The 14,511-nt window shown below is 41.1% G+C and overlaps 2 protein-coding genes across 3 annotated transcripts in view; both read right to left on the reverse strand.

Moving 5' to 3' along the window:
• Positions 1–148: 148 nt before the first annotated feature.
• Positions 149–8,048, reverse strand: galnt6 (UDP-N-acetyl-alpha-D-galactosamine:polypeptide N-acetylgalactosaminyltransferase 6 (GalNAc-T6)). 2 transcript variants are annotated; one of them, XM_069688860.1, is made up of 11 exons: positions 7,895–8,048; positions 6,171–6,679; positions 5,479–5,651; positions 3,837–3,986; positions 2,939–3,173; positions 2,741–2,858; positions 2,420–2,620; positions 2,173–2,304; positions 1,973–2,074; positions 1,718–1,876; positions 149–791 (listed from the first exon to the last, which is right to left on the reverse strand). In XM_069688860.1, the coding sequence occupies exons 2-11, from the start codon at positions 6,650–6,652 to the stop codon at positions 678–680; spliced, it is 1,866 nt and encodes a 621-aa protein (XP_069544961.1). In that variant the 5' UTR covers positions 6,653–6,679; positions 7,895–8,048; the 3' UTR covers positions 149–677. The 2 variants fall into 2 exon arrangements, with proteins under 2 accessions (XP_069544961.1, XP_069544962.1); XM_069688861.1 differs by lacking the exon at positions 7,895–8,048 and adding an exon at positions 6,767–6,822.
• Positions 8,049–10,666: 2,618 nt separating this feature from the next.
• The window catches only part of LOC138615328 (adenylate cyclase type 6-like), a 34,564-nt gene continuing 30,719 nt past the window's right edge, over positions 10,667–14,511 (reverse strand). Inside the window, exons 22-24 of the mRNA XM_069688865.1 lie at positions 14,295–14,499; positions 13,999–14,123; positions 10,667–12,691 (exon numbers count right to left, since the gene is read on the reverse strand). Of these exons, the coding sequence (XP_069544966.1) occupies positions 12,563–12,691; positions 13,999–14,123; positions 14,295–14,499 (459 nt within the window). The 3' untranslated portion in view covers positions 10,667–12,562. The remainder of the gene's footprint in view (positions 12,692–13,998; positions 14,124–14,294; positions 14,500–14,511) is intronic.

Below are 14,511 nucleotides of genomic sequence, written 5' to 3' on the forward strand. Positions count from 1 at the left end.
AACCAAGGTTAACCATAAAAGGAAAGTTCTAACACTATAATAAATTCAGTACTGTATACACAATGTAATTGACCATGACTGACCAAAGACATTAGTAATAAATCCAATATTTACCAATGAAACCTTCAGAAATGGTGTTCTAGAAAACTTATGGTACAACAAATATTCATCATTTATTGTACACAAATGATCACTGGTCAAATGAGACAGAATTTCTTATTTAAAAATCAAACATCTCTCACTCTTTGTGCATATTGTTACCTTTTTAACATTCACCATCAGACAGCATCTGTCATTATTTGTTACTCTCCAAGCTGGAGTGTAAATGCAGTGAATTAAGAACATTGGCGTTCAAAGCCTTTTCATGTTTAGCTTTGCCACGATGAAGCTGCTGCTCCTAAATGCAAAGTCCACACTCTGTCTGAAGATCCCCAGCCACCGTCAAATGTCCATCTTGAGCTTCTTTCATAAATACATTTAAAATGAGTTAAGACCAACCCGAAGGTTTTCAACAGATGTGACTGTCTTTCCTTCGTCCACCTTTCATTGTCCATTCAGTACGGCCAAATGTCCAAAGCTCCACAACTACTGCATCAATGTTGATCTGGCTTCTTGGTGCCGAGTCTGAGGAGGGGGACACAAGGTTCCAGGGGTCACCTGATGTGCAGCCTCGGAGGTCAGCTGAAGGTCCAGTGCTGATAGAGATCAGCAGCATTACAGTGGTCCATCTGAATCTGGGCTCCTTTCAGCTGTAAACATTTCCCACTGCTAGGATTCTTCAGAAGATTTTGCTGGAGATTAACATCAGACAAAAAGAGAATCAATAGCAAAGCTTAAATCAATAAATAAATACACTTCATAACATTTGTATGTATTCAACAAAGAATGGTTAAATGAATAGTTTGACATAGGAGAGGGAAATTCCCCTTATTTTTGGAGTTTGATGAGAAAATCACTCATGTCTGTCTGGTACATATTGAGCTAAAGCCAGTAGCTAGTTAGCTTAACTTAGCATACAGGCCTCACCCGGAAACATTTTGAGTGTATAACACACTTACAACAACTACAAGTATCTAGATGGTGTTCTCATAACCAAAAAATTAAGTATGAAATGCTGGACACTTCTCACACTTGATGGTTGCTATCTACGTAGTAAAAGGGGCAAGACCACAAACTTATTTTTAAATTGTGGTGGCAAGTGAAGCTGCAGCTGTTGTGGAATGTCACAATATATCGATGTTGCACACGTCCGGACAAAAATGTTTATTTTTTTTATCAAGTAGCAATATACTGTCGATGAATATAAACCATCCGTATATTTATTGTGTGTATGAAACAGAGAATGAAAATAGCCAAATCGAGCCGACAGTTATGCAGGTGATTCATTTAAACGTTACATCCATTTCCGGTAATTTCACAACAGCCGTGTGCATTCTTAGACAGCATGCAAGAGGCTTATAAGCCACAATGTTTTTGCTGGTTGCACTGACTTTCCAGACTGCACACTGGTTGTACAGCAATCTCGAGGTGACAAGCAGAAACAAGAAGGTGGCATTTTTTTCCATGTTTTAAGTCACTTTAGTAGGCATAGCTAACTGGCAGATAGCTGTAGCTTTAAATTAAACAGACAGATATGATCATGTTATCTATCCTGAAAGCAAATAAATACATTTGCCAAAAATTTTAAAGTTTTGCTGTTGTCCCAAGTCCTCCTCACCTCTGTGAAGACCCACTCCTGTTGTGGTGTCAAACTGGTACCCTTCCCCTTCAGATGGCACAGCTCAATCTTCACTGGCTCTGACTGGGCCGCTGCATGAAGACACAGCTGCTTTCCAATGTTATGACGCAACTCCTTATGAGATGAATATTCAAAGTACTGGAAGACACCATCATCAAGTTAGATCCAAACTGCCTCAGCAGGCATTCAACTATCTTCAGTTCTTAATTTTACATCGAGTCATGGTTTCTGTACCTGGTTGCCTCCCATGTTGTGACACTGATACATGATCACGGGTTTACCTCCGTGATTGGTCTCACCGACATCCAGGCAGGTGTGAGACCCTGAGTTTCTAATCTGGTGCAAACATGAGCACACAATAACAGTGAGATACAGTCACAGTTACGCAACACATGCAGCGTGCTATATCTTTGCTATTCACAAACTTGACTCACTGCTCCAAATTTCTCAGGGGTTAAGTCTGGAATGAAGGCTTCTGGGTAAACTGTGTTTAGGTACCACGTGAAGTTCTTGCACTGAAGATTCTCTCTCAGTTTCAGGCGTTCAGAAATATCCCCATACTTGTGCTATAACAGTGAGAAAGGGTATAAACAATTAAATTAATATATATCAACTTGTTGCATCAGTCAAAATGTGTCATGGGAATGGTCATAAACTCGCACTGCATCCTTGAAAACAGACCTCACTGGCCATAACAGCAGCATTCTTGTTGCGGCGATAGAAAATGTTCTTATAGTCGTCCATCCAGACTTCCGCCAGGCGCACTTGGTTGCGAGTGATGACTTCTGTGCCCTTGGGGAAGGTGTGGGGACTCTTGGTGCGGAAGACGTGGCCCACCAGAGAACAAGGGAGGATCTCTAGCTGACCCCCACACTGCCACACCTGGGAATCACATATGACACGGTTAGAAGGCTAGATTCAGACTCAAACTTAAATCATCACAGGGACACTTATTAACTAATATGTGGAACTGTGACAGCATAGACAGACACAGAAGCTGACCCTGAATGACATTTCCACATTTTCTCCGCCCCAGATCTCCATCTTGTCGTCGTATGTTCCAATTTGTTCAAAGTACTTCTTCGACACTGAGAAGAGACCACCGGCAAAAGTAGGCGTCCTGACGTTTGCAGACACAAAAGCATTAGGCATTTAAATGATTCAGGATGTTCAAAGTGAAACCAACATGATCCTTCTTACTTTACAGGGTAGGTTTCATCCTTGCGCAGCTTCTTTGCATCGTCAGGGATCGCCTCCCAGCCGAACGTCAGGCTCCAGTCGAAGTTGCCTCGGTTGAAAGCGCGGTTTGAGGCCACAGGTTTATGGAACTGAAAGTTGTTCAGGTCAATGGTGCTTATTTCTGGACTGACCACTGCAGTGGGCTCCTCAACAATGCGGGCCAACAGTGGCTCCAGCCAACCATGAAAACACTCACCTAAACAGGGAGAAAGAGAACGGGATAACTTCAATGTAAAATTTTAATTACTGCAAATATTCAGGATCATAGCTCGGTATCACAGGTGTGCTGGTATTATGCTAAGCAGAATATTTTGTAAAAAGAGGCAATTATTTATAAATTTGTTTGTGTCAGTATCGTCACAGATATTAAGAGCAAAGTACTTTAATATATCTCCGTTGGTAGAATTGTTGGACTAAAATAAATAGAACTCAAACAAGCAGGTGAAGAAAAGTGGAGGATATAAAAAGTAACTCACCATAAGAAGAGTATTTTAGAGAATAGATTTTTTTATTCTACAAATGAAATTGATAAAGTGCCTCAAATCAGGCACTCCCTAATTACAAGTTCGTTTTCTGACTAAATACAGATATCTGCTTCAAGTATGTTATAACTAACCCCCCTCATTTTCCAGTATTAACTGGCTGTAAAAGATATTTAGAGTGAATCTATTCATGCAAACGATTTTTACTAATAAGCATCATGTGAAGGCGAAGGTAGTTTTCAGTGGTCCAAAAACATGACAAATGATGGATGGATCTCAAAAGTGTATAAGAAAATTAATCATAAAATAATCTTGATCATTTTGCCAAAGTCAATGTATTGTTGTTGTGATGTTTGCGTGTGTGTGTGTTTCCTCACAGTGTGCATCAAGGAAGGTGAGAACTTCCCCCTGAGCAATACTGGCACCCAGCAGCCTGGCTGTGATGAGGCCCTTCCTCTCCACCTGCCTCACGACCCGGACAATCTTCAGCTGACGCACATACTCCTCCAGTTGGCTCTTCAGATGCTCTGCGGAGATAAAACATCACGCGAGTCTCGTCTTGTCTCGATTTAAAACAAAAGCCGTCTTACGTGGCTTCCAAAGTGTACTGAGGGCAGAGCTTGACATCACTGTTGTCAGCGCGACAAACTTTAAACTTAGTGGTCAGTGAAACAACTCGGCCTGGTGTTTCATGAAGCACCTCACTGTCCCCGAGAAGAACAAGTTAAACATTCATCACATTTATACCCAGGCGACGACTGTCAGAAGAAATAGCAATGAAGTGGAAACGCTGCTGGTAAAACTGGGTCACACTTCCCCTCTTAGCGCTTTTACAACCACAATCAACGCCACATGTTTCTCACGAGTTTCGGTTTGAATGAATCTACAAACCACACGCCTTGAACGGTAGGGGAGAAAGCTGTTGCTCTTGTAGCCAAAAGACAAGTTTGAATACAGTAGGAAACGTTTAAATACACATGAGAGTTAGGTTACGACAGAAATAACTGAAAAAAAAAAATATTTCAAGCTCAGCCACTGAATATTGTCTATAAAAAAAAGACGTATTGACGTTTCTGATAATACATGTGGCTGTGTGCATGACTATCTATGATCACTCAAAATCATTCACTCAAGAGGGGTGGTCGGTGTAACAGTAAATGTTATGGAGTGTGTATTCAAGGTGTGAATACAGAGCTGATAAATCACTGAATGAATTACATCTGCAGTGATCAGTATTTTAAAAGGCAATGCACTCTCTTAGGTTCTCTTGGCAAAAGGACTGAAATGATGGGATTAAATTAGATTCAACCTGCCAGTGAATATGTAACAGCAACATGTAACAGTACATGCAGTTTAGCAAAATAGTACATACAGAAGGACTGATACACAGGTGGGGTACTTTGATTAACAAATGACATAACTTGAGCATATGCGGATTTTCTCTGCTGTACCATGTGTACAACATATTTAAAAAAAAAAAACTAAAACACAAGAGCTTCCTGGTGATTTTCTTCCATGTCTATTATTTACAATAAGTGTCAGTGTTCATGTCAAATATTACATTAAATTATTTTTGTATTTATATTAAAAAAAAAAAAAAATTCAATTTGTAAAGCAAAACTAATGCAGTACCCATTGGAAATATGGTATTATTGCCTGGCTTATGGTATTAAGTAAGTTACGTTTATTTATATAGGACTTTTCACACACTGTCATTGCTATGTATTTTTCTTGAGAACAGCTCACTACGGACATAGGTGAAGACATGCTGAAATACTCATTTCATGAAGTAAATTATATCAATTTTCAATATTTAAAAGCAAAATAAATATTGTTTGCATCAACTGTTGCTCAGAAACTACTGGTATTGCATACTATTACTCACCTGTAGCGTAGCTTTGGCAGCTCACGTTTCACTTTCCCTCACACAAGCAATAAAACTGAACTCTAAGCCTCTAATTGTCTATTGTTAGACAATTGCTTCACCATTGAAGCAAGGTCATGTTTTTTTTTCCCCACCTGCAATACTGGCATCATCTACCAAGATGATTTCTTTGAGCATGGCGGCAGGGGACGTGTGCAGGACGCTGTAGACCGTCCTGAGGAGTGTGGACCAAGCCTCGTTGTGGAAGACTATAATGACACTGGTCGTTGGCAGAGGTGGACAGCGACGAAACTTCCTCTCCACACACCTGGGCGAGGTAAGCCACGTCAGAACAGACGGAGAGACAAAGAAGTGAGTGAGAGGTATATCTGATGAAATGAAAGTCACAGAAGGTCTTGCAGAGACACACATAACACACCATAAGGCTGCTCACCAACACTGAATAGCTCAGTGTGCGACATTCACTCACTATCAGCTCGTATTTAAAAGCCACTTGGAGAAAAATGTCTCAAGGCCTGTGAGGGTGCACAGATATCAAGATGGACAAACATTTTCAGTCAATGAAGGTATTTAAAACACCAATAATGCCTCAGTCTGAAATATCTTGTGTATTGCATGCTGTGTGTGTTTGAATGGTCACACTCTGATTCGACTTTTTAACTAAGTGAATTTTTTTTTAAAGAACATGAATGTAATAATTTACCTCCCTGAACACAACCCTGGCTGGAATGCAAGGTATTATCTGGCCTGTGTACATTTCAGCATACTTGTTGATAAAACAGTGATAAGTCAACTATGATGTATTTTTCTGAGAACATGCACTTACTCCAAAGGCCTCGTGTCATCCCCAAGATTACGGCTGAGTGAGATTCGGTCACTGGCAAACTGGTTGAAACAGTGTCGTGTCATGCCGTCCTCCTTCTCCTTCTCCTCCTCTGGGGTCATGTGGTCCTTTTGAAATGCCTTCCCACCTGCCCCGGGGCTTTGGGGGTCCTGAGGCGGCCTCTCTAGGTGAGGTTTGAGCTCAGCCTGAGTGTAAAATCCAGTGGGGCAGTTGACGTCCTGGGTGGGCTGCTCCTGCACCGGTGGAGGCTGTGGAGCTCTGATCTGGAAGCCAATGTTGTGGACAGCCTCTCGGACCATCACCAACACTTTGTCCTTCTTGTCCACCAGCTCCTGCAGCCAGGGGTCCCCGCCAGGCGAAGAGCCAACATCCCTCTGGAGAACCACTAGGACCACCATGAAGAGAGTTCCCCCAAGGAGCACCAGTTTTACGGGGGACATTCGCCGGCGTAGAAACAGCCGCATGTTTCAGAAAGGGTGTTGCTCTTCAGGCTGTGAAACAGACAAGAAGAAAAATTCTGTACAAACTGGCTGACCTGAAGGTATACCGCCTAACACACGCTCCTCTGTAACCTTTACCTGCCTTTTCTTGCTACACAATCGCTGAGCTATTCCTGTAGTAAAAGTAAAAGACAAGCATGAGAAAAATCCCTCAAAACTGGTTTGTGCGTCCATGCAAGTGTCATAGCAGCTGGTGATCTAGCCAACCCTGCGCCTCCTCCCTAGCCGTCTCTTTAGGAAACAGTCCCGCAGGGCAGGTACAGAGAACAGGGAGGAGGGGAGTGTGAACAAACACACCACACCTCTGAGTACACACCTGAATTCACCTGCTGCGGCCAAGGTCCTCCAGGACCCATGTGGCAGCAGGTGAGCTGTGACACTGCAGGCTCCACCTGCAACTGCTAGTTAATAAGTGACACACAATGCCTTGCTTAGACATCTGTCATCTGCAGCAGGAAGTACACTTGGCTACGTGGAGCATGACACAACCATAACTTCACCCAGCATTGGCACAATAGGAGGCGGTTTCCTGCAATGTGAAACAGGATATAATTGCAATGCAGGACATCTACGTGTCCTTAGGTGATCACTGTTCAGCAAGAGACTCACTCTTACTTGGTCATAATTAATTAACTTCATTCTCAAGCCAGCTGCCTTCATAATTCAGGAAGATACTTTTTGTATTCCAGAGGATGGAAACAAACAGACGCTCTGGGTTGTCTAATGGACATCCACAGTCATGAAGACAAGTCACACATACAGATAAAATCAATGTTATGTGGGCATGTACATCTGAACATAAAAAAATACAGTTGTGCCATACAAGTTAGTTTATTTTTTTCAGGGAAGGGCATAACAGCATCATTAACAAAAAAAACACATTACTCATCACTGTACGGCTTTAAAATAACTTGTGGCAGAAGTGGACAGACTGTAGTCAGACAACAGACAAGAGTCCGTCAGCAAAACGCATGAATGAAAGAGGAAGAGTTGGTTGCACACATCCTGCTTTTACTTGGCCCATTCAGGGCCGTTCAAAACTTGAAACATCACGCGAAGATAAACCTTATCTTATCTTTTTTCAAAACCGAATTAAAAATCACATAGTTGTCAAATAAATATCTAACAATCAGGGGGTACAAATGTCACGAGACACGTGCAGATGGATAATAACGACTTTCGACCTTCTGAAATACCGTCTCTTACCTAAAACTGAGGAGCAGTCGTCGTCTACACCTGTTCCGGCTGGCCTGGTATTTCTCTGACTGGATGTGAAGCTGTCAAGTGTTCACGTTTCGGCCTTTCCAGTTCTCTGAAGTTGTGAGACAGGAATTTACAGAGGACCGGACTCCCGGCTTTTGCTTTCAACCCAACAGGTGCCATTTGTTCAAATAATTAGTTAGAGTGAGTCCCCTGGTGGCCGCTTGCGTCCTGAACGTCCGTGCATTACGTTAAAGGCGGATTTATAATGGAAACAGCAGGAGCTTCTGGAGATGTTATACAATTTCAAACAAATAACCCCCCCAAAAAATAACGTAATATAATACATACTAATAGTTATATAACATATAAACATATGAAGATATATATATTTCTTTGAGTCACATCTTTTGTTATTTTTCCGCACTTTGAAATACATATTTCTACAGTATCGTGGTTCTTGAGTGCAGTAGCTGTTCCTCTGATTGCACTCTTCTCAAATGTCGTTCCTATAATCTGCCGGAGATTCTCTTAATTTGGCGGTCCAGCCCCTCATGCTCTTATCACCACAGGGGCCACTTTGGACTGAACCTCCCACATCTATATCTATTGTTCCTTCAATCCCTGGTGCTTTTTGACCTTCTTATGCTCCTCCCCCCCCCCCCCCCCCCCCCGATGATACGGTCAGGTTTGCCACATCTATCACCACTGCTATCTTCTGCGCTTTGTTAACCATCACTATGTGGTTGGTCGGCCAGCAGCTGCTTGTCAGTCTGGAACTCGTCCCACAGGATCTCAGCTCTTATTTATTTATTTATTTTTTAAAATAATTTTGTTATTAATTGCAACACAAAAAGACAATCCACGAAGGGAATAACACAAAGACAATAAGAGCAGTCAATAACAATAAGAACAGTCAATACAGTTATAGTTTGTGTTAGGTGTTGTGTGAGTTGATGTTAATATGCTGTTGGTGTTAGTGTAGCCTTTGTGCTTGTGCATGTGTATGTGTTTACTAAGCAGTCAGTCTAAGTTTGGTGTGAGTGTGCTTAAATTATGATTGTGGATATGCAAAGAAAACTAAAGAAAGATAACAGGATAGATGGGATCAAGTTTGTGAGAAATGAATGAGAGATGACCAAACTGACTGAGGTTCTCTTGCGGAATTTTTGATGGAGGATGATCAATTTTCCATAGAGAGGTAATCTATTTGATGGGTTTTTTTTTCCAGTGTGTAATGTGTATGATGTTCCTTGATTTCCAAGTTCATGAGGATAGTTTTCTTGGTAATAGTTAGGGCCACAAGGAGCAATCTACTGTTTGTTTTATTCAGTTTGATTGTTGATAGGTCACCTATTAAACAGAGTGTGTGTGTGTGCGGGGGGGGGGGGGGGACGACGACGATGGGATGTGGCAGCACAGGATGATGGGCAATGACTGTGATTTTTTTTTCCCAAAAGTGATTAATGGGTGTGCAGTGCCAGGTGGTGTGAATGTAGCTATCCTGACTGTTTTTACGTGCAATGTGAACAGATATCTGATGAAAATCCCATTTAAAAAATGTTTTTGCCCAGTATAATGAATTATGTGGAGTATCTTATATTGTATGAGTTGAAGGATGGTGTTTTTTGTCATGAAGTAGATGTTTTTGCAAATTTGGATCCAGAAGTTGGCATCAGGATTAATGGACAGGTCTTGTTCCCATTTTATTGACGGTATGGATAACATAGTGTCGGACTGTAAAATGATTCTGTATATTTTGTAAAGGAGCTGTTTTGAAGAAGTGATGTTAATTAATTCTGAGGTAGAGGGAGGAAGATGTAGATTGGATGGGGGTGGGGGTATGGGTTGGGGTCATTGTGAATAAGTAGGTTATTTTGGGGAGTATTGTCATTTTAATGGTCGCTATTCTGCCCATAATGGATAGTGGAAAGTTCATCCTGCGGAGGAGGTTGTCATTTATTGTTTTAAGTAGTGGAGTGAAGTTGAGTCTGTACAGCTCTGACAGCCTGGGGGAAATATTAATACCCAAGTATGTGATGTTACCTGGATCTCAGCTCTTCTGTTCTCAGCCACTTTCAGTAGTGTGTCCCATAGGATCCTCTAACCCCTTACCATTATCCCAGCCACTTTGGCTATGTATCTCAGTATATGCTGTCTGGGCTTGCATCTTATATCCTGCTACTCTGAGCTGGGCTGTCTCAGGGGTATCTCTGCACAGGCTGCACCTTGCGCATGCCTCTATGGATCTGATGCCTGGGGCCTGTTCTTGTGCTGCCACCATCCGAGCCTCTGTACCAGCCTTTTCAGCCACTGCTAGGATTTCTTGATGTCAGCCACTTCTCTATCTGCCGATGTTACATCCCAGGGTAACATTAGTGCTTTTTCATCAGGGATTAGGAGGAATTTATGCCACTTAATTAATGTTCAGCATAGAGTGTTGTAAGTGAACATTGCCATTACCTCAACAGAAATTCATTATTCATGAGAAAGCAATTAAATACTCTCTCCTGTATCACCCTCTTGAAACTGTAGACTGATTTATTCAGAGAAGGAGATGAAGGCAACTTAGGTTACTGTCACAGGGACAAATCTTGATTGCAGGTTGCTGATTGACATGAGAGCTAAATTAAAGCTAACAAATATAGCACCACTACGCAGGCTAACGCTGTGTTGTGAAATTAACCTTTTGTTTTGTTTTTCTTAGAGAAAAGGTTAAGTGTGTATACTGTAGATCTAAAAACAAAAATAAATAGCAAACCAACAAAACACAACAAATTCAAAAACTGCCATTTATTGATTTCTAAACCAAGGGGAATTTAATCAAATCAACCATTGCACTAGTTAACGCTGTCATTATTTAAAGGAAAATGCAACAGTGTTTCATGGACCTTTCATTTTAAGGACAGGGAGAGACAAGCCAAAGTGAGGATCTTTTTTGTAGCCTATGAAGGCAGCAGTTTTGGGCTCTGACAGAAAAGTGAGCGTAACCACACCAAGTGTAAATTTAGTTTGAATGTAAAATATTCCTTAACCTTCAGCAGACATGTCGTCAAATCAATTTGACCTGGAGTACAAAGATTCAGTTCCTTCTTCAGTACCAAAGGCAATACAGAGAGTAGTTTTCTTCAGTAGTCTCATTGTGGAGAGAAAAATTCATTATTACATACATTCATATGATAACTCCTTCAAACGACTAATTCTGGGGAGGGGGGAGGGAGGGGGGGGGGGGTTACAAGCCTCCATGTGCCAAATACAAAACAGGGTGAAACACTGTTATGTAAAATTGTGGATATTGGTCCATGAAGTATGCGGACATTGGAACTGCATAATCTCAAGGCAATACAGAGCAGACAGAGAATTTCTGCATACACTTCATCCTGAAGCTGTCAGGAAACCAGTTTACCTTCACATGTTGTAACACAATCCAAAAAAACATACGTTTCGTAGGCTTTCGCTTATTTCAGTTGGAATGAAATCAGTCAAAATCACAGTCCGGTAAAAGGCGCAGAAGACATAATTCTCTTCAAATAATCATTTTGAAGAAAACTAAATCAGGAATGGACACACAAGTCTGAAGAATAATATAAAACATGCCTCGCAGCAACCAGTTTGGCAAGAAAGCATTATCATACAGTATCATAAAAACCTCACAGTGAAAAGTTACAGTATGCCCCTTTATAGATAAAGATCAGCATTCAGTTACATGTGCTCACGCCCATACATACAGCACTAACACACACACACACACACACACACACACACACACACACACACACACACACACACACACACACACACACACACACATTGTATAAAATGTTTCATAACAGTTTAACAATCTCTCTTCAGTTCTGTGACACTAATGCAACTGTTCTTTCTTCATTTCTTACTTCTTGTTTTTGGCTTGAACCCCCCCCCCCCCCCCCAAAAAAAAAAAAAAAACACTGCAAGGAGCGAGTGTTCAGTCATACATTTGAGTGAAGCCAACAGCTCCATGTCCAGACTGTGAAGAATCACAGGCTGGAAGAAACAAAGAAGGCCCTGATAAGAAACAGAGAAGTCCAAGCCAAGGTTGTTTTGTTTTCTATCTGCGTATGTGTGCGTTCTCCTTTATTATAAGTCCACAGCAAAAAAAAAAGAAAAAAAAAAAGAAAAGAAAAAGAGAGTTCAACTCTGTCAATGACAGTGACATTTCCGTGGCCTTTGCTCTCAGAAGATGAATAATAAATTATTTAAGGTTTCTGCACTTTCTGAGAAGAATCATTAATGTGTTTTATATCAAACATTTGTTCTTTGGTTATTGTCATTCTTCATGTTGTCCTTGCATATTTTGTTTTTATGAAACATAATTTTCTTTCACGAAAATAAATAATGACTCCAGAGGAAATACTTGTACTATTGCTCATAAACACAAGCATATAGCCACTTCAGTCCTAAGGCAACTGGGCTTCATTATCTCTCGGGCAGCTCGGGGAAAAGCCTTCAAACTTGAACGATGCCCTGTGTGTGCGGATCTGAGAAACATACAGACTCTTCTCTGTTGGTGGTCTCCTGACCCCAGTGTGTTTGCACTGTGTTTCAGTGCTCATTGCCGAGCTGACCACGCAGTCTCTCTGCAGTCTCTGCCTTGTCAGTGCAGTGGGAGTCACTGTGCGGTCGCCTTGTCTGTTGTTAACTGCCCGGGGGGCCGCTGGTGAGGAAGTAAGTGGTCATCTCCCCCTTCCCCTTCACCTTCACAACACCTCGACAGTCCAGCTGGTATCCGTTGTTGACCAGCACGTGGTACAAGTCTGTGGTCACCTAAGAGAGGACACGGACATTTGACACTCGAGATATGAGACATTCAACCCTTCACCAAGAGAAAGTGTCAGCCCCAGTTCACACTGAATTATCTCCTTAAAACTAAATGATGGACGCATAATCCATAATAAAACCAATAAAATTGTAAGGAAAGCTAGGAGAGCTTGAAAAGTAGAGCATTTAGAATAAAATTTAATGATTATTTTTTTTAATTGATTGATCACCTAGTCAACTGACAGAAACTGTATCAAAAAAATGTCAAGAATTGATTAGATACAAAAAAAAATCTAAAGCTAGGAAAAAATAGCTATTATTTTCATGTTGTTTTTTATTTTTATTTATTTTTTAATATTATTATTATTATAAGCTGGAAACGTTGTTTTTTTTATTGGATCAAAATAAAAGACATCTGATGGGCATTTCATTTTTATTTCACAGACTTAATGATTAATTAATTAACCAAAAAAATAATGTCAAGATTATTTAACATGGACAATAGTAATTATTTGAGGCCTGACTATTTTCAGTATACTGTATACTGTACTGCGTTTTGCGCAAGGTATTTTGATTCGCAATAACACACATTGTCCAACAGATGGCAGCACTATTCTATATAATCTTTACAGAAGTCAATTTATGGATTTGATTTGGGGGCAACTCTAAAGCACAATGAAACTACGTTGCTGTTGCTCACACATTTCAAAACAAGTGTCAACATCTACTGTACACCTACAAATCAGTTTTTCTTCTCAAAGGAACATGCAGTGACTTTTTGCCACTGAAGATGATAATATTGTGGTAAAAGCATGGTCTCTGCAGGGCTTTCACATTTAACGTTCTGCCTTCCCTCACAGGGACATTAGCACACCAAGAGAACAGCCATGATAGAGATCCTTGCTCAAGGGCACTTCTGCAGACTAGATGTCTGAGCCTAAATCCTATAAGCGAGTGAAGGACTGTGAACCGATTGCATCTGTAGTATCGGTATCTGCGGTGATACTTTCATACAGACCAAAGGTGTTCTTTTAGATTCCACAACAATACTTTCAGTTGTATGCGCTGTGGAGTGAGAAACATCGCCCAGTTAGAGGAAAGATGTCTGAGGTGTTGACATTGTTTTCATAATGGTTTTGGTATGACTAAACACAAGTGACACACATGTTGGAAAAACCTCTGCTAACCACTTAATGACTGATTTCATAAGTAACTGGATTGGTATTCTGAGTTGGCTGACAATAACTAAAACTGCAAAATGCTTCTTATGAACACAAAAGTACCAACTGCTAAACTGTTACTGAGACCAGTACCTGGATGTAGTCCGGTACTCCTGTGCTGTCCATCCGGCTCGCCACATTGACCGTGTTCCCCCAGATATCATATTGGGGTTTCCTGGCTCCAATCACACCTGCTACCACAGGTCCCATGTTCAACCCTGAGAACAAATCATCTGGCTGTGAGACATCATACCAGTTACACCATTTTAACGAAATATTAATGCAGTTTCTAAGGTAGTGGATTACTGTAGTTCTCCATTCAATAAAACCTATCCAAAGATTTATCAGATAAGGTTTCAAGATCAATTTCCACTACCTTCAAGGCTTACCTATCTTCATCTGGAAGTTGTTGAAGGAGTGCTCATTAATGTATTTCATCTGCTCTCTAAGCCGCATAGCATAGTCGGCCAAAGCCAGAATGTGTGAGCGGCCCTCTCTGTCGTAGGTGGAGTCGTTGAGGCCAGAGGCTGCCATGTAGGTGGAGCCAATGGTTTTGATTTTCTCCAGCTGACGGAACCTATCCTCGCTGATGATCTGGGAACAAGT

The sequence above is a fragment of the Brachyistius frenatus genome, unplaced genomic scaffold (assembly GCF_029030835.1).
Source record: "Brachyistius frenatus isolate BFR_SWC_R1_liver_20210118 unplaced genomic scaffold, ASM2903083v1 Contig_6, whole genome shotgun sequence".
Lineage (NCBI taxonomy): Eukaryota > Metazoa > Chordata > Actinopteri > Embiotocidae > Brachyistius > Brachyistius frenatus.

Excerpts from the sequence above, each read along its gene's own strand:
- galnt6 (XM_069688860.1), bottom strand. The coding sequence starts at position 6,652 with ATGCGGCTGTTTCTACGCCGGCGAATGTCCCCCGTAAAACTGGTGCTC. Across the intron at positions 2,075-2,172 it reads CCCCTGAGAAATTTGGAGCA|ATTAGAAACTCAGGGTCTCA; the intron begins GTGAGTCAAGTT and ends TGTTTGCACCAG. Across the intron at positions 792-1,717 it reads AGGAGTGGGTCTTCACAGAG|CAAAATCTTCTGAAGAATCC; the intron begins GTGAGGAGGACT and ends GTTAATCTCCAG.